Genomic DNA, 26,690 nt, shown 5'->3' with positions numbered 1-26,690 from the left:
CGTCGCGTTTCCTTCGATGAAATCGCGGAGGGGAGTTTCACCCTCGCGCGCGTCCACTCTTTTTTTTTTTATTTTTGCCTCCCTGAGAGTCGATGAATGGAATTAACGCTCGTATATTGGCTCGATACTGTGGGGAATAGAACTTTTCGAGCGAACACTTTTTCATATTCCGCTTTGTTCGCGTTTCTGCTCTCAGAACCGAGTGTTTGTTTCGGCAGAAACTTGTGAAATATACAGGGTGGGTCGTGCAATTGGGACGGGGTTTTGGACTTTGATTGCACGCAAACAGTGCTTCAGAAATGTTTACTTCTTGTTACTTTTTTTTATATACGTAATGTTTTTAGTGACTAAACAAAACATTCGATAAATGAAACTCCATGTTTCAACGTAAGCTTAAACCAACATGACGATTTGGTATTTTTTAAAGAATAGGGTAGCAGATTCTTTAGCATTCAAATTTTTGTTCGCTTTTCAGTCTATTCTCTAAATGGTAGAATTGAAAGCCTCGTGCGAAAATTTCGATAAAAATGTAGAATGTTTATGCAAATATTTCAAGTTTCGAATTAACAAATTCTTAATAGAATTGTACATATTTTATTAAATTTCATTCGAACATTCTTCTCTAATAATTTATTTCGAGCATAAGATAAACAAGATTTATTTGGTGTTGAATCTGCCATAAAGTAGAAAATTTATTATTCAGTTTCAGAAGCTAAAATTTATTTTTCTCGCCAGACAATAGAGCTTCAATTTTCGTTCCGCAATTTTTATTTATATCCGCATTTGAAAAATGCCGCACAATTTATTGCACACGAAACAAAGGACTGATAATGACTCGACATGAATAATAGTCCCGTAGATTTTTTCGAGAAAGGATATTCAAAAAACAACGAAATGATTTTTGGGGTGAACAGTCTGAAAAAAATGTCAGAGATAAATCTTTTGCGTAGACGATAAATCGCGAGTTTTTCGGTGAAACGATCGTAATAATTTTCATTGTTCGCGAGCTTCCGTTGTCGTGGCCCTTTTCCATCGCTCGAGTAATTTCTAATGAAGGAACTCCTATTATTTTGGAAAAAAAGCGTCGAGCAACCGCGGCCACTTCATAAATGTCGGCACTCGAGAATTCACTGGGCTTTCGTACCAGCCGTGGAATTTACGTTGCCCCGAAGATTTATGAGAAAGCGAATCAGCTTCGAACGCGTCAACGGCACGAAAAGAATCTGTTAAGCGAAGCTTGAACGACTGAGTTGCCATGATTTATTACGATGCTCGATAAAATTCTGCTTCGCTCGTTATAAAACTACATTAGATCTCACGTTCCCGAGAACATAAAAGGCAGAAAATGATGCCAGATATTCGGTGAAAATGATCGATGAAGATAATTCTTTTCCCGCGTTTCAATGTCACGGGTAATTGTTCAAATTGATTGGGACGGAAACTGATGTTTCATGTGCCATACAACATTTATTAATTTTATACATTCATACTAGATTAATTTATTTCGCATTTTTTATTATACTGTCTGATCAATTTACTTGCAGATGTACATACAACGTTGATTATTTTAAACCAGGTTCCAAATTCTCAATTTTTTTATACTGTCTCATCAATTCACTTGCAGATTTGCATACAACATTGATTAGTTTCAATCAGTTTCTATATTCTAAATACTATATGTATAAATTACAAACACCTTGTTTAAATAATAAAAAAATTTTAATAGTAAAAATCAAATTTTAAATTCTATATTAAAGATGAAGTAACGATGGAATTTTAAATAAATTACAAGTATCTATTTTATAAGTTTAAAATATTTTGCAAATTTATAAGTTAGGTAGTTTATAAGTTACGTGAGAATTTTATAGACAGCAAGAGTCCAAAATAAACTTGACATTTCCGTCACGATCAATTTGTATTGACGATAAAAGAGAATGAAAATTGAACTCCGGGCAAAACCGATGCACGTAATGAAAAACGGAAACGGAATACACCAACTGGGGGAAAGTAAACTTCTCCCCAGCGAATATTGCTCTAAAAGACGGATACGATGTGTCCTGTGACGCCAGTCCCTTCCCAAACGGCTATAATTTGAAACGGTGAAACGTTACCCTTTAGCTTCAGGCTATTTGGCGGTTTCTCCAGATTCCATTGGCCATCCCTGTAGGATAGCCTGTCGGCCTACTTCGTATTTGGCTTCCTCGGGAAAGGAAGTATTTCTGCTCCGCATAGGGGGTTGCGGTTACTTACACCGAAGCCTGACAAGTTCAAGAAATACTATGCTAATTAGGAATGTCTATGTGTCCCACTTCGGATTTTAGTGAACACGTTGATAAATTATATTATGAACCGTGTATCGAATATATTAGATTATACAATTTTTAGATTTTTAAATTTGCAGATGATTAGATTCTTAGATCTCCAAGTGTCCAAATTCTTGGATGTCCAAGTGTCACATTTTAGAATTTTTTATGGGATAAATTCTCAAGTTTCTAGATTTCTAAATCTCCAAATTCTGAAACATTTAGATCTCCAAATCCCCTAATACCTAATCTCCAAATTTTGCAAATTTAAAAATCCACCTATGACTAAATCCCTATATCCCTAAACCCTCAAATTCCACTTTCCCAAGTTCCAAATTCCCAAATTCCACTTTTCGAAGTTCCAAATTCCCAAATTCCACTTTCCCAAGTTCCAAATCCCCAAATTCCACTTTCCCAAGTTCCAAATTCCCAAATTCCACTTTCCCAAGTTCCAAATCCCCAAATTCCACTTTCCCCAGTTCCAAATCTTCAAATTCCACTTTCCCAAGTTCCAAATCTTCAAATTTCACTTTCCCAAGTTCCAAATCCCCAAATTCCACTTTTCGAAGTTCCAAATTCCCAAATTCCACTTTTTGAAGTTCCAAATTCCCAAATTCCACTTTCCCAAGTTCCAAATCCCCAAATACCACTTTCCCAAGTTCCAAAGTCCCAAATTCCACTTTCCCAAGTTCCAAATCCCCAAATTCCACTTTCCCAAGTTCCAAATCCCCAAATTCCACTTTCCCAAGTTCCAAATCCCCAAATTCCACTTTCCCCAGTTCCAAATCTCCAAATTCCACTTTCCCAAGTTCCAAATCCCCAAATTCCACTTTCCCCAGTTCCAAATCTCCAAATTCCACTTTCCCAAGTTCCAAGTCTTCAAATTCCACTTTCCCAAGTTCCAAGTTTCCAAATCTCCAAATCTCCAAATCTTCAATTCCCCCAATCCCCCAATCCCCCAATCCCCAAATCCCCAAATCCTCAAATCCCCAAATCCCCCAAATCCCAAAATCCCCAACTCCCCAAATCCCCAAATCCCCAAGTCCCCAAATCCCCAAGTCCTCAAATCCCCAAACCCCCAAATCCCCAAATCCTGAAATTCCGCAAATTTCATCGCAATCACTTGGTATTCGAGAAATTCCGTCTGTTAGCGTCGACTTTTGCGATGCGGAAATGGCGTGTAGTGTATTTGTACGACCAGCACGGAATGTTGAATCTACAATTCTGATTGTCCACGTAAATTCGCGTTCCCAGTGAAAAAGCGTAAAATAGTTGCTTCGTTACTCTGTGGTCGCGTTTCGCAACTGTTGGCGAAGCTTTCAATCCGCGCGAAACACCGTCGCATAATTAATTCCGCTCGCGTGGTAATTGCACTGTTTCAGAGTAAGTGAGTGTTGTTCGTAATTTAATCGTATTAGCTGTGCCTTCATAAAGTCAGCTATACTTAATGCTCTACTGCTCTAAGCATTCCTTCATGTGATATCCACATGTGTATAGATACGTAAAGGCAAACACAAAATACATACATGTCGTATAAGAGTATGAAACAAATAAGAAAAGCAGTATATGTACATTTAGATATACAATTTTGTAATCAAAATTAGGGGTAGCATCAACGAAAAAAATTGTATCTTCGGAATTCATACACATGTTTGTAACATATGTATTAATGAAATACTATGGAGCACCTACTGTAACTTTCATCTACTATATTTTAGAAATTAATTTAAAATCTTTGTAAATTAAATTTTCACCAATTTCTTGTTGCTTCTATAATCAAATTAAATTTATCATGCCCGTCAGCACCATTCAGCGCGTTAACTGTCACCCCGAAGTCTCAACAGTCCCGATCGTTAAACCCCTCTGATCTTTTTCAGTCCACATTTTATCTGCTCCTCTATTGTATCTCCAAAGTCGAACAAGAACACGAATATCAGTTTGTCCCGGCCATTTCCGTTTTCGTTCAATCCGCCGGGTCTTACTTTCCACCCTCCGCTGCTGGTCTTTTTTTTTGTTTCATTTCCCACTTCACATATTCATACGGCACTCTTTGCTTACAATAAATGCGGACCATTTGCATGTAGGGTCTCTGTTCGGTAGCGAACCCGTTCTCTGTGTTCCCAGTCCATATCTGTCCGTCTCTGTCGCACCGCCGATAGGTTGGGTGTCCTGGTCTCCCTGGGGCGCTAGCTCGCTTCGGCCACCCCTCCGCGGCTCAACTCCAGCGCGATAAGCCGCCCCCGGGGATCCGCGATTGTCTCGATTTATATGCATGCACAGACGTAGGTGGTGGGCCATGGCTGCGGGTACACTGTCCTGGGGTGGGGTCGAGAAGACAAGGGGTGGCTGTAGATGCGACCGTCAATAGATCGATTCTCTTGGCAGACAGTAAATATCGCTGATGAGCCGGTCCAGTCGACGATTGGGACCTAGGGCCGGGGTTCGAGGGGTTCGGGTGCTTACCCTGCGATTTGTCGAGTGGCAGGAATCCTCGCGCTACTCGGCACCCCCCGTGCAGGTTCACCCCTCCGACGCACCCGCCCCCTCTTTCGGTCTTTATCCGCCGTTCGACCATTCTTTATTCCCGCGATTTTTGTTTTTACGCTTCTCCATCGGAGAATTTGCGAGCCGAGGCATCCGGTGTGCCTTGGGAGGCTACCGTCCGGGGGATTAACGCGCCGCCGGGATAATTTCTTCCTTTTTTGCCGCGGGGGAGAAATTGTTGCGAACGAGGGACTTCCTGCGTGCGTCGGAACGATTATCCGAATTAATTCGGAAATGTCTCTTTAACGACCGTGCCAGCCAGTATTTTTTCGCTCGGCGCTTAGCTGACGAGTGATTGATTTTAGACTTTGTTGCCGGGATGTACGGAAACATGGTAAGGTATCGGCTTTTGCGAAACTGCGCCGGAATCGGAATTTACTTGGATACTCGTTCCTCTATCGATGGTACTCGATATCAGAAAATGCGCGAGGGAGATGACCTCGTTATTGCGCGTGCAAGAATGTGATCGATCGGAAGTAGGTTTTCTGACAAAATTGTTATACGGTATTAAGGATAGAACGTTGGGTCCTTTGTGTTTTGAGATCGGCTTTAGATGAATATTTACCTGCATGGAAGTATTATTCAAACATTATAATAAGATATTCTATAATAATTATAATAAGATAATAATTAGAAATTCTTTTCATATAATTTGAATGTTAGTCGCATATTACATGTTCATTTTACTAATGCATCACATAGCTTTTTGTATATCTTCTTTTATGAAATTGACGAATATATAATATAGACCGGTAATTCATAATTCACCCTATGAAGATACACCTTACAGTAGAAATTTATTACCAAATATGTTTATACAAGAGCAATTTAATAAAATATTCCAAACTTCGATGTTTGAAGATTTTGGTCAGTGGATCACATTTGATACTTTTAATGAAATAAAATTGGCAATTTGACACCAATGGGATCGATGACGGGTATATTTACCGTAAGCTGCATTAAAATACGTGCATCATAAAATGATGAATATCACAAAACTGTTACATGTAAATAAATATCAAATGTTTGTTAATTAAATGCTTTACTAATTAATGCAATAGCAATGCTATTCATAAATTTTTGTAATCAGTCATGTGAAATATTTGATGCAAATTACTGGCGATGCTCATTTAACAATACAGAATTTCAACGCGCTAATAAACGTATCATTAACGGAGACGTGAATCGTTAATTGTAATGTGTTGCATTTATGTTTGCAGGTATCTCTGTGCGACGATTATAGTCTGCCAGTCGATTTTGTGAATAAGAGACGTCCTGCGAGCGCTGCCGCCACAACATCCACGGTTCAATGGGCCTTGCCTAGTCCTACCATTGAAAACGTGAGTATTTGTTCGATAATATAATATTCAGTTAGTGTACCTGAGAGAAAGGTTTAATAAAAAAAATAAAAAGTTCTTGTGTTATATTTTCCTTCATAAATATTCAACAAGTCAAATAATCGTGATCGAAATGTCACGCGATAAGTCGTACAAGAATCATCTGATCTTAGCCTATGGTTATCGCCCCCGGTCTTCAGCATCGATTCAGGATTCACCGCGTCGTTTAACGGCGGTATTGATATTTTCCCTGGCTGTCGAAGAATTGGTTGAAGGGAGAAATATAATTACGGTGGTGACAAAATACCCGCTGGGCATGGTAGCATAGAGGGTGTGTGGGGGGAAGGTTGAGGACCGTTCTCGCAACACGATGGAGTAGGAAGAACGAAACGGAAGGACGAAGGGAAGCGTGCGAGTAGGGCGGTCGAAAGGGGGCAAAGGGTGAGGGTGACTTCCGGCGGTGCTTATAATTGTTCCAGCACTCAGTTTCTGGTGCTCAGGCTCGCCCCGAGCGCAAAGTCTAAATGCTTGTGAAGTTGAAATACAGCTCACCTTGACTATGCTTCCTGGTGTCCTCGTTGGAACGTCACATCTCGGCATTTACTGACACTATCTCGTACGTGGAATGTTAGCTTCGTTTTGTCTCGGCAAGTAACTTTTCGCGTGAAATTAGGTCTCCTTCATAACCGCAAATAGAGATAAAACGGGACATTAAGTTAAAAATTCAAATTATTTACAAATTTGTGGACACATCAAACATAGAGACAGTATTGCATGATAGCCACTCTCAAGTTTATCTAATTATACAGCCTAAGTATCAATTAGTGTAATTAGGGTAGGTCAGCCTTGACACGTTTGTACATATTGGATAAAATCGGTTTGTGAACGATGCAAGCGTTTATAGAACATGTAATAATGAAATGCAACAATTTTTGTTCAACATTATGATCAACATATCAAATCATGGTAGATGTAATACTTATTTTTGTGAAATACATACAGACACTAAAACTGTACAAAAAATAATAAACCATTGATTGTAATTATATTTATAAATGAATAATATCAGTTAACAAACATGTTACGTTAGCTATCTTAAAATTACAAATATTTAAATTGATCATCAACAACAGTAACATCTTCTAGCATTGCTACTATCATCTTTATCTTCTATTATCATAAAAAGGCAAGAGTCAATAGAAAATTCATTTTGAAGAATAAATCTTGAAGCATAAATATCATACAACATATATAGTATACAACTGAGTTATTACAACATTTATGAGTCTATACCAATCGCATTTTTTAATTCCCCCAAAAAATGAACATACCAAAACCTCGCATATAAGCATAAAGATCAACAAATAATAAAAAGCATCAACAAGTAAATGGTATTACGTAAACGAGAAGTGAATGGTAAAGTGGCAAAGAAAGAAATAAGAGTTACGGATGACCGAATAAAATACAACCGTGAAACGAAGCGTAGCGATCATCAACAAATTGCAAACTTGGTCGAGGAGACATAAAAGCAAGGTTAGGCTGGTCGCGAGGGAGGAGTCGTAAAGACGAAGAAGACGATGGAAAGAAGCGTGAGCATTGAGGGGGGTCGAGACACCTGGTAGCATCGAACAAAAGTTTCGTTCGCCTCGTTGTCACCGAGGCATCCCTCGACGAAAGTGCTCGGTCGCGATAGCAGCGGGCAGAGGGTGCGAGCAGGAGCGACAAAAGAGAAGGCAACGGGCGCCACTTGATTCAAGAGGGTGAATCGTTACGACTCCCGCTCGTAAGCCCTACTTAATACTTTAGCGCTTTATTTTATGCGTGAGGTCGGCCACCGTTGTAGGTCGCATTTATCACATCTAACAAAGAACCTCGCCTCGAGAAAGTTGCGAGCGTGCCTGTCGCATTGAAAATTTCGCGGTCGCGGCTGTTGAAAGTGAAACGGAGGATTTATAGTTTCCTAAACGCGACGGGGCTTCGCAGGACGTTTAACTCTTCGCTGCTTGAATCGTCTGTCACTGTTATGAGAAACAGTGGATCAAGATATTGTTCTGGGGATTCTATGTGAATTGCAGTGTAATGGTTTCGGTTATGGTTTATTTTACCATTTATTCTCGACAATTTTATTTTGTATAGATTCCATCGCATTGATATTAAAATTTTATATTTTTATTTTGGTATATTTCTATTTTCTTATATTTTACCATGTTATATTTCTATTTTGTTACCCTTTATTTTGTTACATTTCCATTTTTTTATATTTTGCCGTGTTATATTTCTATCTTTTATTTTGTTATCTTTCGCTTTGTTGTATTTTATTTTTTATCTGACATATACATGGCTCACAGGGTTAAAAGGTAGATCAATAACCAGATCAAAGATAAACGTTATTTTAGAATCTACCTATACCGAGGTATAACAGCAACTCGTAAAAATGGTTCACATCGCTGCAGATCCTCCTCGGGGTAATAAACATTGTTGTCGAGAGTTATGGTGACGATGGCATCGAAGTACTGGTGTCTCGTTACGCTTCCAGTTATTTATGACACTTTGACCACCCTCGTATTTTCGTGAGCTGACTTTCAGGGCGTTCTACGCGTATATTGACAGTTGGATATATGGCCCTCGCTTTCCGACTTCTATATACATCTGGACTATTGAAACTATTTATCAAATGTACCTTTCGCTACAGATGCAATACATTGAGTTGTGAACGGATTTCATTACAACGAATTAATTTAGACTCCCTCACATATTTACATACTCGACATATTTATTAAATTGAGCATTGCTGACATTGACAATTGTTCCACAATCGTGACGTACACAGTTCATATGTGACTCGTGTTCTCATCTTCACATTGTAATAATTTACTACATAAAAAATTGTAGGTTAGCCTACATAAAAAAATTGTAAGTAAGGATTAAATGAATAACATCATAAAGTTTGACGCTCAGAAACAGCTGATTTCTTTATTTCTATGGTTAAGAACATTATCGCATGGTTGGTCGCATTCTGAAGAGTATATCGGCAACGTCTTCACCCGAGCTTTGCAGGCTAAGCATCTACAGGAAGATTCGTCAGTACTTAGCTGGAGAGCGACATTATGCAAGATCACGAAGCTTCCAAGGTTGCAAACGATGTCCCGTTTTTGATTCACATCGCCTTATCGATTTAACTCGCGTGTAGAACGAAATAGTCATCGTTGAAGCTAATTCGAGAGTTTAGAAGTCCCGCAGTAATGCCTCGTTTATGCATTTCATGCATTCCGCTAATGCAACGCAAATTGCCGGATGCGGTGAAAGTCACGCGCCCGATGAAGTAGCGAGATTACAGACCAGCTAATAATTGGGGTCAATTATAATACAGTGGTCGGACAATCGGATTAAAGTCCACTAAACTCGAGGATTATTGGTTGATCGGTAATGTAGTTGTTCCTGGTGATTGTGGTCTAGGATGAAGTCTACATTACTTCAAATGCGCGAATACGTGTTGGGTTAATACTATATGGACGACAGATAAATGAACGTCAATAACTGAAGGTTAGTTACACGTTACTATAGTTACAAGTTAGTTATAATTATATAAATTGCAGTGAAAGGGAGGTGTACAAAATTTGTTTTAAATATTTTAATGTCACGTTATAAAATAAAATTGTAGTCAGATGACAAATTCAACATTAACCTTGATTTTTGCCGAAAATAATTCCGCGGAGGATCAGAAAAATGAGAATTCGATATTTCATCAAACTTGATTCGCGTAATCGCTGTTTTATATTCATCCGCTGGGAAAATTTCAATATTCATCAGAGACCCGATAATCGAACGACCTTTTTGCCACCTTTATTTTCCCCAACCAGTCGCAGTAATTACTCGGATAAAACGCTTTTCATATTTCTCTCTTTATTTCGTGCGCAATGTTATGGATTATCAACTCGATTATATCGATCAGCTGTTAATTTAGCGGTGCGATACACCATGATAGAAGATCGTTAAACGACAGTGTACACAGTGTTCAGGAAAAGTAAAGTGGCAACAATTTTCCTGCCATCGATCACACTATTCAAACACAATCCCACATCCTGATCACCGCGTGATCGCTACCTTTTTTTCTCGTAACCCGACACATTTGTCAACAGGGTCGATCCTTGATATTTACGGATTAAGAAGACAGAATATAAATGATGTACAAGCGTGGGCTTGTAAAATGTCGCAAACAATCAATATTTGCCGCTATATTTTGTGTGTGTATATTTAAATTGTGCTCATTTAAATGCAGGTCCAGTTGTACAAAGAAACGATTTAAAATTGATGAAATCAGTGAAAAATGATGGAGGTGTTTGGGAAAATCAGTGTGTAGGGGACTCTCATTACAGTGCCACGCATTATATTGCCACGCATCCTATGTTGCTGTTCTATACTACTACGCGTTATATTGCTACGCACTCTAAATTACTACGCATTATATTACCATGCGCCCTATATCGCCACGCGCCCCAAATTACTACGCGTTATATTTCCACGCGCCCTATATCGCCACTCGTTATATCGCCACGCGCCCCAAATTACTACGCGTTATATTTCCACGCGTTTTACATTGCCACACGTTACATCGTTACGCTCCCCAAATTACTACGCGTTACATTTCCACGCGCCCTATATCGCCACTCGTTATATCGCCACGCGCCCCAAATTACTACGTGTTACATTTCCACGCGCCCTATATCGCCACTCGTTATATCGCCACGCGCCCCAAATTACTATGCGTTATACTTCCACGCGTTTTACATTGCCACACGTTACATCGCTACACCCCCAAATTACTACGCGTTACATTTCCACGCGCCCTATATCGCCACTCGTTATATCGCCACGCGCCCCAAATTACTACGCGTTATACTTCCACGCGTTTTAGATTGCTACACGTTACATCGCTACACCCCCAAATTACTATGCGTTACATTTCCACGCGTGCTATATTGCCACGCGTTATATCGCCACGCGCCCCAAATTACTATGCGTTACATTTCCACGTGTCCTATATTGCCACGCGTTATATCGCTGTACACTCCAAATTACAACGCGTTATATTTCTACACCTTACATCACTATGATCTTTATGTTGCCACGCATTATATCGCTGCGCGTTTCAAATTCGTATGTATTATACTTCACACATCCCATGTGATCACACATTCTACACATATGTGAATTACCTTCTACTACATGTACATTATCACGCGTCATATTACTACGTGACCCATATGTGTACTCTTTTGCCATTTGCATGACATTCTTTTTATACAGTTCTACAACGAAGACAGTGATTCATGTGTAACAAATTTCCAATTGAATGCCGATCACCAGTTATCCTCGTTTCTATAAGATTGAAATCGTTGACTGCGTCATCAGATTTGCAACAGCAGATCGAATCGCTTCCTGCAGCGGTGTGTCTTCCGGTTAGAAGTCGCCCTCGTAATTTCCGTATAAACATCCACGAATTTATCAGTACCAAGGAGAAGGTAAGGGGGGTGATGGTGCGAGGTAGAAGGCAATCGGCTTCGTGTTCGAAACAGCCCCCGGGGCACGACGCTCAACTTTGGCAGGAGAATTCCAATTTTGGCCTCTTTCAATTTAAGGCTACTTGTCTTCCTTCGTCTTCTTCTCGTCCGTTGGCTGCCGACTACCGTCATTTCAATTCGTCTTTTCCTTTTCTTCGGCTCCTCGAGCCAGCTTCTCGATTCGTGATACAACAACCCCCGTACGCCGTGCAGCGAGAGTTTACGGGGGTGGGTATCCGCCATTGATCAGACGCCTTCTTCGAGAAGTCGAGCCTTCGTCTTCTACCCCTGTTGCGTTCGTTCAGACTACCGATCGTTATTGCTTTTATTATCGTTATTATCATTAAGATCGAAAGTTAGCGAATTCCTCTTGGCGGAGGTGAAGCTTTTTGTTGAACGAGGGCTGAATGAAACCCGGCCTATTGTGTACACACGGTTCATTAGTCTTATAATAAGGAAGACATCGTTCAAAATATTTTTTCTTCTCTTTTTTAATGATATTGATTTTAAAATCTTCCTGGGTGAATCTATCTTCCTGCAGTTTTTAACATTTTGTAAATATGAAGTTATGGTGCAGTCAACTCATGATGCACTGTTGGATGCAAATAGAGATTAATGGCGCTTGAGTAATTTTCGTTTGATACAAAACATTGAAGCATGTTCATAAATTCTTTCCGTGTAAAATATTTTCTTAAATTCTTTTCACGTATAACATGTTGTTAAATCATTTTTAGATAACACATATAGGTAAATTCTTTTCATATAGAACATTTCATTGAAGTCTCTTTATGTGAAACATGTAAAATTATTTTTAGATAACAGATACAGGTAAATTCTTTTCATATAGAACATTTCATTGAAGTCTTTTTATGTGAAACATGTAAAATTATTATCAGATAAAACGTACAAGTAAATTCTTTTCACATGAAACATATAATAAAATTCTTAATTTTTTCTACATATGAAAATATTTTATGAAAAATCATATTAAAAATTTTTACATTTCTTTGCAATTTTTCATACAATTTTTACCCCTACAAGTTCCATTAATACCATAAACGGCAACAACGAAACAAGGCGTACTGTTCATTATTCCAGGAGCGTAGGAGGTCCAATTAATTTAGCAGAATGTTAAATGCCCTTTATTAAGGGAACGGATTACAAGTAATTTTAGCGGACTGTTCCCGCGATATTTCCCTGGAACGTTGTCGCGGTACAAAGTATCGTACAGTTGTTTTCTCTCGAAGTAACGATCATTTAGGGTGAAAGCTAAAAATGTTTATCCTCCAGCCAAGGTATTACCGCAATTGGCTGCATTCAGGGCTGGGAATTGCGTTGAAGTTAACGTGTCGCATGCTTAGTCGAAGGAACTCCTGCAATAACCCTAGCTGATGTTATCCCCCTAAAGGGACGTAACTGGACGTTGTTAGGTTTGCACGAGCGCCAACCGAGCAACTCGCTGCCAAATTGCTACTGTTACCGAGTCAATAATTTGTATCAACTGGCTGTTGTTTGTTTTCCACTCGCGCGTTCCTCCAAGTACTTTCCGGAAAATTACAAACTTTCTTTAGTACTTGGTACTCTGCTTCGAGGGATAATTTTACTTGGCAGACATTTTTTGTTCTCATGTCGATCGTGTTCTGTTTAATAGGAGATTGTTTTGGGGTGTATTGGAAGAATGTTTTGTAGTTAGCAAAGTTTTTAGATACGATGCCACTGTTGGATCGTGACGGAAGGAAACCATTTTCTGCTCTGTTTTCAGGCGGAAGTGGAAGTTGTGGAACAGTATAGCGATCCAAGGGATAGTAAGAACAAAGCGTACGTCGAGCCGGGAGCCGAAACATCGTTGCCGACGATTTACAGCAAAGTAAATCTCAACTATTGTCGACCGTATACGGGTAAGTTCTGCATAAGTTTTGGAGTATACGTTGAGTGGGAGGCTTCCTTCGAGACATACGCTTATCCGCGATCTTACAAATTTTCAAATATTCACATTTGTGAATTATCAAATTTTAGAATTATACATTTTTTTTGTAATTTAATTGTAATAATTGTAGTCGGAAACTTCAGTCAATAAACTGTGATGTATTTTTTCCTCTAAGGAAGCCTACCCTTCTTAACAGCACATATTTCACTACCTCAGTATCTACGTTATCGAAAAATCTTACTGAAAACACAAACTTGGGGTTGCTGAATGAAAACGTTAAATAGACTATTGATATCATAATCTAATTTGGTTATATAAATCAATTTGAAACAGATGCGTTTCGATATTATTCTAATACAGAATCCTTCATTGAAAGAAACAATAACTCAATCAAAGTCTTGGTATTATCCGTTAATGAATATACGATTTCTTACATAACTTTGCACGAATATAACCCAGAAACTAAAGATTTTTAGTGAAGTGGAGGGGTTCATTATCATTTAGAAATGAAAGGAAATTAACTGCGAATTTACCAGACAATATCAAGCTATAAATTGCCTATTCTTCAACGAAGAGTCAGCCATTTTGAAGAATCTTAACGTTCATATTTTCTCTAAACTAAAAACTTCAAGTTACATAAGCGATATCATAAGTAATGTTTCGATGTGTCACAAAATCACATAGGAAATTGTCATGGGATATAACTTAATAATACAAATCAGCCTTAATGAATTCACGTGGATTAAACGTAGCAAAGCGAGCGAACACCGGGAATATCGTTCTAATAAATAAACTCGAACAGTAGCTCGTAAATCGCGGATTTATCCTGGTGTCTGGATGATAACCAACGCTCGTTTCCGACTCTGCTTATCGATTGGACCTGTGCTCTGGCCAATTTTCTGCCAAGCGACCGTCATGCTTCCTCCGAGCCTGGAATCCTTTCTCGCCAGTTGATCGTGTATATAATACAGCCCTGAGTAAATATCATAGTGCGGAGATGATTGGCCAAATGTCTGAGCCAAAGATTCGCCGAAAGTATTGATCCGATCAGTGTATCCGCGAAAATAACACCCGTTACAATTCGAGTTATTAAGGACACTTATTTTGATATCTCAAAACAGTACAGTTATCGACAGGTCATTGGAACACGTGATAGAAATAAAATTTTCTTTTTCATTTCTTTTGTTGCTACAATTTTTTTATTGTCATGCGTTAAATTTTGGACGAATTGTGTTCAATATTTCATTACAGAAAATTTTCCTATTTTAGGATTTTGATATTTTAGGATTTTGGTATTTTAGGATTTTGATATTTTAGGATTTTGGTATTTTAGGATTTTGATATTTTACGATTTTTATATTTTAGGATTTTGATATTTCACGATTTTGGTATTTTAGGATTTAACATATTATATTAACACAATTTTGTTACATTAATATAGATACTTATATTTTTATAAAAACGTGTAACGAGGTACTAAAACTTCCTCGTTCACGGATATCTCCATCGCTCAAAATTTGTGGTCGAAGAGAGTACGCGATTTTTTCAATTTCGACGCTGTAGGACGAGATTTAAATTGACGTGTCGTCCGTGTACAACCGGCTGCAAGTTTCGGATTATAGAGTTAACAGAAATTCCCGTGTCGAGCCGCAAATTAATGCGGCGAACCCTCGACGATACGACCGATACTCCGATGTACGAATTATCGAGGCAACAACTCAGTTAACGCAGAGTAAGAGAGGCGGAAGAGCCCCTCGATAATTGAACGGTGCACACAGTTTGCCACGGGAAAGCCTGTGGATTATTCCAACGTTTTCGAAACGAACGAGAACGCGATTTTTTTCGTTGCGAATAAAGTTGCCGAAAAAGTCTGTACGTGTTCAGAGTAGGATTGACTTGGATGAATATTTAAATACAAGAATTACACTGTTTTATAGAATTATATATTAAATTCATTTAATGTAGATATTCAGGATGATGATTCATGTTTTTTGATGGAGATGAATTTTTTAAAATAAAGAAGGGATAAAATGAAAAGGGTAGTAGGTTATGGTATGTTATGATCTTAAAATGTCGGACATAATTTGATGGTTCGAAAGTGTCTCCATGTAGTACTTATAACAATTTTAATATTGTGGGACAATATAAATGACAATATATTAATTTTACTGTCACAGGACTGAACTGATTAAATAAATTAGTGTTCTGAATGTAAAATGGCTGATCACAGCAAGCAATGGCAGAATTTGAAACCTGTGGACAACCTAACCTAGAAATTTAATAGAACTTCACGTGGTAAACAAATTACTCTGTGATCGACATTTACTACATCTATAATATCTGTTTTAATACAAATATCCTGAAACTCATTCACCAATATTATCTACAACTGACAATTTATTTAACCACAATCTGTGTATACGATCAGTATACTTTTGCTTATCATCCTTTTCCTACAACACAATTTTCCACATCCTCAATTCGTTCAACCGATAAATTTAGACCACCAGATAACCAGTTTCGTGAATCCCCAGTGAAAACCATAATTACGTGGCAATGTTCAGAATTTCGGTTTGTAATTAATCCCGTAGTTACGTCGTGTGCAGGGACCTCTAACGGAACAGAGCACGACTATCGAAGTTGTCCATGTCGCATGGACGAGTATTTTAACTCTCGGTTATGCAGATTGGCAGGTAACGATCCTGGATAAACATCAGATAGAATTTGCATCCTTACCATATTCATGGGCTTTTAATTCGCGTGGGTTGCGTGAACGTGGCAAGGGTCAAGTTGCCGAAAAGACCTGAGTAAACTTGCCGGGATAAATGTTTGCGATCCTATAGGAGAATGACGGGCTCATTGATACGACTTCTTGGCTCTGGCCTATTCTAATCGGGGAGAGGTGTTTGCTCGTGGCATTTCCGTTTGCGGTCGTATAAATAATGCATGTCTCAAAATCGGTTAGTTTTGCTGCAGTTGAACAGTGAAATTGATGATTCTTTAAAAAAATTTAATTAGTTGAGCTCACATACTATAATCTCAAGTCTCTAAATTCTCAAATCCCTTTGTTCACAAATTGACGATGGATTAATCCTACGTATGTCTACCATTGAATTCCTGGGTTATATCCACACATTTTCAAATCTCAGAGTCTTCAACCTATTCTGTCAAATTCTTAGCCCTATTCCAACTTTCCCAAAAATCTCCAAAAACGAGTGAAAGACCCTGCTTTGTCGATCACTGTATTTTCTTCGGGCCTGCTATTGACCGTAGCCGGACAGCATTCACGTGATTCGAATCGCCAGTTACATGGTCGTTAGGGAGAAAATAAGGCTGGAGAAGGGTAAGGTCAGTCGGAACAGCATTTCCAGGGGCGATTTATAAACGGGATACGATTCGAACCGTCTGGACAATCCAGTCCCCGCCTATTTCCGGCTGCTGGAACCTGGTGGTCCACTATCAGCTTTCGTTTCGCTGGAACTTTTCGGCTGGCGCGGTGTGTGGCTGACGTTGCTTGCCACCGACACCGTCCTCGTCCCCATAATATGTCGTGTGATATTTAATTAAACTCCCACCCCTGTAACTTCCGTGGCACCCTTGCTCATCCGACCTGCCCTCGTTCCGTTGCTCGCAGTCTGTAAAGTTTCAAGGGGTTCTACCGCGTGCCCTCTCTGTCCTCCCGCACTTATTAACCGTTTCAACAAGTCCCCTTGACACGGGATTTTTCTTGCCTTCTCCTCGAGCGTCCGAAGTAATTAAAAATCGACCGATTAAACCTAATGAAGTAGAACGGAATGGAAGAGACGCCGAGATTTCTCGTTAAGCCTCGGCCAGATGCCGACCGATTTTATTCGCGTTTACCTCCTTACCTGGGGTTGCGATAAGTGCTTTTTACTTCGTACACAGCTCTTTCCCTCTAGAAGTTTATTTTGTGCATTCAATTCGTTTTAAATGGCTATTCTAAAATTGTAATTGTTTTTATTGTGATAAGGAACTAAAGCAGCTACAAGTGAAGTGCTAACTTGGTGATGTTGCAGATTTTTATTTTTATGTGACTGTAAAGTTCTGAATTGCGAAAACTCTAAAAAGTCACAAACCGTGGGTGTACCTCTACGCACTGTGCCCGTTCGCTCTTCAGCAGCCTCTTGATCTGTGCATCAAGTACTCGAGAGGCAGGATAAAGTTTAAACGAATTTTCTGCGACTTCGATCTTTCAAAAGCCCTTGAAATTACCGTGACAGCAGGATCGAAGTGGGATTTGAAGGACCACTCTTTCAAACTTCCTCGCGCTTCCTGAGAAAAGTTTCTTCAAGAAAAAACAGCAGTTTCGAACCCTAAATGTTGAGTAGCATCGAAAATACTACCTTGATACAAGTTGATCAATGCAAAGTTTCATACTTTCTTTTAATTGTTACCTCATCGAGATGTTTAGCTCACTGATTGGCTGTACTTAAAAATTTACATACTTAATCATGCTTGAATTATGAAATTTCTAATTTAAACTATAGAAGTCACATGAAGTATGAAAATTGTGATAGAATGATACTAACGAACGAAGTCAAATATTTTCTCTCATTGTCCTACTTTGTACCGAAATTAAAAAAACCCTTTAAGGGAAAATACTCGACTAGTTGAACACTTCGTCACTATAATATTTGAAAATGTAGAAGTTTATATCCTTCGAAAAAGTTAACTAAAAAAATGAGTGAATGTAACCAGCGACAATTACTTTCAGTGGCGATTATTTAATACGCCGGTGTATAGACAGCTGAGACAATAGACAGCATTTAGCCAGCGTTTGATGTGAATCAAGCAACCCCCTGTCACACTAGCAACGGATGAACGGACAAGCGGACGAACGGACCGACGGACGGCTTGTCATTTGCATACGATGAACTCGTAGCGGCGTTAACTGCTCGGGGACGTGGAACGAGCTACAAGTCACCTGGTACCGGTAATTGAAACGAGGGTAACTTCCACGAGGGTCGTTCCAAGAGACAATCAGTATAGGAGAAAGTTCTTTCATCGTTCGAGTAATGACGAAGCTGGTACTTTCATCCGGGGAGGGACGAAAACGCTGATTAACGCGACTACAATCTCCAGCTGTCCATTTTACACGATTACTTCTGTGGTCTGGGACCGGTTCAAAGCTGCCGACACGTTTTCCACTCTAACGAATCAATTTTCTGAATTAATCGATATTCTTTCTCTTCGAATGTGACGTTATTAATGTTCTACCCCTTCTGAAGCGATGATGAATTTTTCTTGGTGTACCTTTTTTCTTTATGTCTACGTGAATTTTTCTTTTATACATACATACAATCACTACATACAATCTGCACTTACGTTTATACAGTCGCAAGACGAGTGAAATGATGTTAATTGTCGTAGTGAAAATTTACGTACATAAATAGACTAAAATATTATTATATTTATTAGAGAAATTTATAATATTCACTCAGTGACTTCATTCATGGTGAATTTTTTAATTTAATCGTTCAGTCTGTTCGTCTAACTTGTTGACTTAATATTGAGGGCCCTCAAGGGAGTACTTTTATTTTTTCTTTACTGGAACATTGTGGTCACCTGTTTATTTATCAAGCTAGTTTATGAATACATAATATTATAGTATCATGAACATACATCATTACTATTATGTATACAAACTATGACATACAAACTGTATACATAAATTGTCATAGCAAACCTCATCAAATTTCAAACTCTGTTACATAAAATCTTATGAGATCTCAAGCTTTGTTACACAGAATATCGCCAAATTTTAAGAATGAAATTAGTGTACAAAAATGTTTCGCAACACGTAACCAAATCAGGTGTAACCGTGTTCTGAAATGCATCATACCTAACCTGTACAATTATCTCCATAATGTTCCCAGCATTCTCACGCTATCTTCTCCCTTACCCATCATTCTGATGACTATATTTCAGCGGTACGTTAAGCCCGATAGAATGAAGCGTTGTATCATAGCGTTATCTCCGATGCTGGAGAGACATTAAGGGTTCGTTCGCCAGCGATGTTTACGACATAGCGATTTGCCGCGCGACAGTTTTAGTATTCCAGGAACGGCGGGGGTGAGAGGGTGAAAAGTTTGTTGAATTGCCGCGAAGATGAATAGTTAACAGCCGCCTTCCATCCTTTACCCCGTTCCCTTTCTCGGTAATCCAAATTTCCGTCTTTTACCCCGTCCCTCTTCTTCATTCATTTCTCTCTCTCTCTCTCTGTTCTACATTCGTGGAACGACCCACCACCTTCTATCCGCCCGTTTCTCGCTTTCTCGAGCAGTAAACTAGATCATTTACAAACTGTCAACGGCATGGTTCCGCTTCTGCTTGTCGTCGGACGGTACGTGTCGGAACTTGAGGCGAGATCTTAATCCAGCGTCAATTTTGCTAAGTTATATTCCCGTGTCTTTAGTGACGAGTTTTCAAAGATCAGTTGCACCAGTTTCGCATGGTTAGTCGAGGAGTCGAGATTTGCTGTTTATCAAGGGCTTTAAGTTGGAGAACGTTAGGGGTGGTTTTTGTGGAGAGTAGTTGGTACATTAGAAATCTGGAGAGGAATGTTGAAAATTTAATACGTAAATTTGAGATTTAGAAATTTCAAAACTGAGAAATTTGAAAATGTGAAAATATACAATTTCGAAATCTAGAAATTCATGAATCTCAAAATCTAGAAATCTCCAAATCCATGAATCTCAAAATCTAGAAATCTCCAAATCCATGAATCTCAAAATCTAGAAATCTCTAAATCCATAAACCTCAAAATCCATAAATCTCCAAATCCACAAATCTCCAAATCCATAACTCTCCAAATCCACAAATCTCCAAATCCACAAATTTCCAAATCCACAAATCTCCAAATCCACAACTCTCCATATCCACAAATCTCCAAATCCACAAATCTCCAAATCCACAAATCTCCAAATCCACAAATCTCCAAATCCACAAATCTCCAAATCCACAAATTTCCAAATCCATAAATTTCCAAACCCACAAATTTCCAAAATCCATAAACCTCCAAAAAACCTAAAAACATAATAATTAGAAGTCCAAACCAGAACTTTGCACATACTGATATCATTATCCCCGAAAACTCTCTCCCCGACAATGTTTGTTCCACGCTGATTTCGAGATCAGTCCAACGATGATTCGAAAAGTTTGCACGTCCAGATAGGACATCTCCGGCAGTTACTACGGTTTCTTGCCATGTGGGGTAAGCATCTGACACAGAGATTAGGCTAAGCGTTCACAGTATTATCTCGCAACGATATGCAAATCGCGGCATAAATGCTAATTGTAATTGGCCATGAAATGAATTCAGGGACCCTACCGGCGTAGGGACGCGACGTCCTTACTGCCAACCTTTGGCTCTATGCCTCCTCGTTTAGCTCGGGAAAATGGCGCTGGTTTGTTTGAAAATTTTCTTTCCACGTCGTTTAGGGGATCCTACAAAAGGAAATGTTTCGTCGCGATAGAACGGGGACAAAGCATCGGCTTCGGGTTTAAAGGAACCATCGACAAAGAATTCGCTCAGGTATCGTTTAACGAACCAACCGTGAAGGTTAATAACGTTGAGTGAAAGAAATTCATTATCTCCTTTATCGAAAGTCTTAGTACTGCAACAATGGGCTTAGGTGATTGTAGGTTCAATGAACTTCAATTTTATTTAAATTTTTTCTCATACAGGAGAAGTCACTTTGATTCATATGTAGAAGTGTGAAGTATAAAATGGTTGTGTTTGTTATAAATTCTCAATTCATCGCTGAAAGTATGAAATACAATATAAATTCAGTGTCTAGATCGTTGGCTGAAAATTTCAAACAGAGAATTTGCAGAAATGCATTGTAAAATGTAGACATGCTTTCAAAATGCAGCATACAAAATGTCAATATGAAGAGAATATTAAACGAGCGACGGAGTTCGATTTCACGGTACGCGAAACGAAATGATAGGGTTACGATGTTGATTCGTCTACCAATGGTTACTGTAAATGCCAATGGTGACCACCGAGTGACGGTCCGTTAATATATTAGAATGGGAGTCGATAATGGAATTGTATTCGCGCTAAATTGCTGTCTTTTATTTTATTGTGGGAACATTGGAGGGAACAAGGTGGGGTGGAGTTTCAAGGGAAACCGCAGTTCAAGCGACCGTCGAAACAAAAGCCGCGTTTTATTTAATTTTCCAGCTTCTGTCTCGATCAATTTCAGTTCCTCGTAATTCAATTCTACGCGAATTCGATACAAATGTTGGAAAATTCGGTGGACTATTTCAAACAATCTGTTGTTCATTTTAAGGACATTCGCTATTTAAATTAGAGGTCGAGAGCTTTAGTAAAAGTTAATCAAAATTTTCAGCATATTAGGAAGTTGAAGAAGAATTGTAGTTTTAGGTTATGTTAGGTTATGTTCATTTGAAGGACGTTATTCACTATTTATTCTGAGTTACAGTTCATTCGAATGAGAACTTTAGTAAAAGTTAATCAAAATTTTTAGTGATCAAAGAAGTTGAAAAAGAATTGTAGCTTTATGTTAGGTTATCAGTCTTTAAATCTTTATACTTTTTAACCTCAATCTTCTTACTGTATTAATAGTGCACTTTTCAGAACTCGTTTAAAATTATAGGAAAATTATGAATAAATTTTCTTCGTCTGTAAACCAAATATGACTACATAACATAACCTCAAAAATCAAAGTGAATGACTCCACTAAATAAATTAAAATATTGAATAAATCTTGATTAAATATTTCATACAACTTCTATCAATTACAATCTCCGTTTTTGAATCAGAAACTTTCCATTCCGAAATCATTTGATATTTTATTAACAGTCGCTCCTCCATCTTGGAGTGCGACAAAGGGGAAAAGACGCAAGACCGGCGACTCCAGACGTCGGCGAGTAGTAAATATAAAAGACGCGAAAAAGGAGCAACGCCTTTGAACGTTTTGAGTGGCAATTACTCGCTCTGTCCTCAAATTACTTACTCCAGTAATTTTATTCTATCCATCGCCCTCCTCGCAGTTTCGCGTCGTCTCCCGTCGTCGCGCCCCTTCCGGCTTATCCTTCAGAGGCTCACGCTGCCGGAAATTATCTTAAAATGCCATCCCGGCGCGAGCTTCAAAAGAAGAACATCTTACGCAGTTTTCACTCGAGGACACGTCAATACGAGGCGTCGAAAGTTCCGAGGGAAGAAAGGAATTTTTGTAAGAAACAGACCAACTTTCGCGCTCTTTGTGCTCGTTTTCCCTACGAGAAATTCCAAAGGATCGTGTACCGTTCGCGTGTAACACGGTTTAAGGGAAACGTTTCTCGTATACGTCTTGAGAGCTGCATCTAAGACAAAGAACATTCGCGCGGAGTTCTACCGTAATACCTTTTATTCCTGCTGAGTTACCGGTGTACCTTTGGTTTAACATTTTCTGAGTTATTTCTGTCGGAGAATACTCTTGTACGCTTTGGTGCTTTGTTACTTCGGATAGTTGGGGATTTAGGAATTCGCAATTATATATCTTGGAATCAATTTGTTTAAGTTTAAAAATAGGGTCTTCAAATATTTGTGTGTTGAAATTTTAGAGATTTGGAATTTTTAAAGTTTAAGACTTGATGAGTTTGGGATATGAGGTTAGGTTTAAACTATGAGATTAGAACTGCAGAATTGCACTTGGTCGAAATTAAATGTCAGATGATGCATCAAAGTAGCTGAGAAAAAACTGCTACCTCCAGAAGTGCATTTCAGTTTATAACAATAGTACCATCCATAACATAGAACATATTAATATTCCTATATTAAAAATCCATATCGCCCAAACATCCCAGAATAAAAACCTGTATCGCACCACCCGAACTTCAACTCCACTTTTGTCCGATTCGAATCCTCGCCTAACAATAAGTAATTTCTCCGTGCACCTCTAGTTCTCGCGAGAATGTCCAAATCCAATATCGCGGTTCCACAGCGACGAAATTGAACGCTCGATCTAATTCCGCTCGTTGCAAACAATCCTGTCGGTTACGCCTGGCTCTTCGTGGCTGTCTCGACACCTGAGGATTCCAGGGGAAAAAAATAAAGGGTGCCTAGCCGGTGAGAACTCGATTATGGAACTCTGGTACTGGAAATGATTTCGCCCGTGTTGCCGAAGGGGTTCAGCTGGATCGATTCGAGCATGGAACAAAATCAATGTTTGGCCCCCTGGCAAAAGGGTTTCGCGGCAGACACGGGGAGGTGTTCGTCGAGGGTGTCGAAGCTGTCGCTCGCAGTGATAGCGACGCTTGGATTATCCGCTTCCCTGTCGGTAGACATTGCTCAATTGAAATCTACATCGGTGGCCACACACGGCCACGATCGTTTGCGGCCGAAGGGTTCGATCAATCGCGTTCAGACTCTCGCGAGCAATTCCAAGCAACTTCCTCGTTCTCTCTGCTTTTAGCCAAACGGTTAATCGAGCAAGAGGTTTACCTCCGAAATTTAATCTTACGATTGTAACTCGGCGATGGGTTCTTGGACTATATTGATTCGTTGCGCTTTTCTATAGTTTCAGATTCATTGAAGATGTTCAGAGAGTCTAAGTATGGGGTAAGTTTAGGGTCAAGTTTGAGTACTCGCTTTGGTGGAAACAGTATGAAACTTTGTTCTGAAGTTTAATCTTACAATTGTAACGTTGTAACTCGATTGGCAGTTCGTTCCTTGAGGAGAAAGTGGACCATTTTGTATTCTTGCGCTTCACTGTAAAGTTTCGGATTTACGAATGAAGAAAGTCCAGATATAGGGTCAGGTTTAAATATGAACTAGTTATGTGGTAGAAGTTTCGTCCTGGAAGGAATAGTCTGAAACTACAGGAAGTATAGTTCAGAAAGAAATAATGTTGAACAAAACAGATAGTTACATTTGTTGTTAATATGTGATCTTGTAGAATCTGAAATTATGTTTCATCATCTTAACAGATTTCACTGATGTGCTCTATTTATTAACAATAATCTGTAGAACCATGAACCATGATTTATTGTAACGAATTACACTATGCAACGATTATCACTGTTTCAACCATGCCAGTACAAAGGATCTGACTTCGATCCATCATCTCTCTCCAACTTATTGTAAACTATTTAAAAATAATTAATTTTGTTGTAGTGACATATTACACCCTCCTAACAATACATCAGTTGTTTGATTAGTTTACCTAAGTTTCACTTAAAATTTATAGTATCCAAATTGTGAAGTGTAGTTGACCGCGTCCTTGTAGTTTTATCGAGTATAAAGTTTCTTTAGATTGAAACGGCAATCAAGAAAGATTGTATCAAGAGGGTGTCACGGTCAAAGAGTCATGATATCTCTGTAATCAGGGGTGCTTCAATCACCTTGTAATAGGATATTCGTACGGCGACTCGTGTCTTACGTTCTTTCTTGACGACGCGGTAACTCGCTATCAAAGCAAACCCTCTTACCTCGTGAATTCATTTTTTCTTTGTAACGGTCTTCCGAATTTATCTTCGAAACCTTGACTCGTTAGTAGCCGCTTTTGTGCTTTACAGTCGTTGATTTGGATCTCCAAGGAAACCCCGATTGGATCGATATTTCTTGTATCGGGTGGAGTTCTAATTGCGTTTAGAATACACAAATATATTCCTTTAGGGACTTTATTTAAGTATGCATTACGTCGCTGTGTGTTTTATGATGGTGATATTGATTTCTAAACTTTTAGATTTATGGACTTATAGATTTATAAATATTTAGATTTTCACATTCTTAGATTTCTAAATTCTTAGATTTCTAGATTGTAAGATTGCTGGATTTCTGGATTCTTAGATTCCTAGACATTCAGATCTCTACATTCTACCCATGTTTCCCAATCTCTAGATCTCCCAAATATTTTCAAATTTTTACATCTCCAGATTCCTATATTTCAAAATTTCCAGGTTGTCCTATCACTATATCTTCAAGTACGTGCACACTCCAAGATCCCAAGATTTCTTAATACCTAAATCCCTAGTTAAATCCGACATGACGTCCCATAACGTATCAGTAAATGTATCTCGCAGTAAATAACAAAATAGAAAGAAGAGAAACGATCGCAATGGGTTAAGCAGATAATTGAGGGAACGTAACCGTATCGTGGAAGCCATAGATTCCCAGACCTATTAGACTGCTCGGGATAAGTTAACCCGATCGTTCGATGACCCTTGACACGGCTGACACATTTCAGCCCGCGAGATTCGTCCAATTCCAAGCCTGTACCATGAATTCTGGTATACCGGAACCAATAACCGAGATTGCCATTCGTTTTGCTCGTCCTGCGAGTAATCTTTGCCAACCTTCTGAGAAGCCTTCCCTGAGATCCTGGCCTAAGGTGACTCCCTGATCTCGTTCCCTTCGTATAGTGCCCTTTTCCCGTCTATCGTTCTCTCTCTTTTTTTTCTCTTTCTCCAGGACGATACAATTCCACGACCCACATATTCTATAGAAACCGAGCCTACCACGGTTATGTTACGAGGACAATATCTAATAAAAAGCTGAGCGAAGTGGCTAGGAGGACGATCGAGCTTGCTCTTTTTATAAAGCTTCGCTCGGAATTTCTCTCGCCATTGCGTTATCCCCCTTGCGAATAACAGAACGAAAGGAAGATCGTATAAGTGACAGTTCGCAGGTTTTTACGGGCCTGATGAAATCCCGGGACGTTTTATTCCCGGATTATCGCGTCGTTCGCGACAGGTTCTCTGTCTCTTTCGTGACGCAAATATTATTACCTTCGTTAGCTTTAAATACCTCTTCGTAAATTGTAATTCAAATTAGTCGAAGAAACACGGAAACTATTCTTTATATAGTTACTATAGGACGCATTAAACCCTTGCACTATTTTGACGAGTCTGACCCATGACGCACTCATGACGCACTCATGACACATTCATGATACATTCATGACACATTCATGATACATTCATGACATATTCATGACGCACTCATGACGTACTCATGACACGTTCATGACACATTTATGGCACATTC

General features: G+C 39.0%; 1 protein-coding gene across 2 annotated transcripts in view; it reads left to right on the top strand.

Annotated features, from left to right (window-relative positions):
* Positions 1-26,690, top strand: part of hwt (SH2 domain-containing adapter heavyweight) — a 225,182-nt gene that overhangs the window by 164,271 nt on the left and 34,221 nt on the right. For both annotated transcript variants that reach the window (XM_012291230.2, XM_076532099.1), the window contains 2 exons: positions 6,068-6,187; positions 13,508-13,643. In XM_012291230.2, the coding sequence (XP_012146620.2) occupies positions 6,068-6,187; positions 13,508-13,643 (256 nt within the window). The remainder of the gene's footprint in view (positions 1-6,067; positions 6,188-13,507; positions 13,644-26,690) is intronic.

The sequence above is a fragment of the Megachile rotundata genome, chromosome 5 (assembly GCF_050947335.1).
Source record: "Megachile rotundata isolate GNS110a chromosome 5, iyMegRotu1, whole genome shotgun sequence".
Taxonomy (NCBI): domain Eukaryota; kingdom Metazoa; phylum Arthropoda; class Insecta; order Hymenoptera; family Megachilidae; genus Megachile; species Megachile rotundata.
The sequence above is the reverse complement of the archived record's forward strand: the minus strand, read 5'-3'. Positions and strand labels throughout refer to the sequence as shown.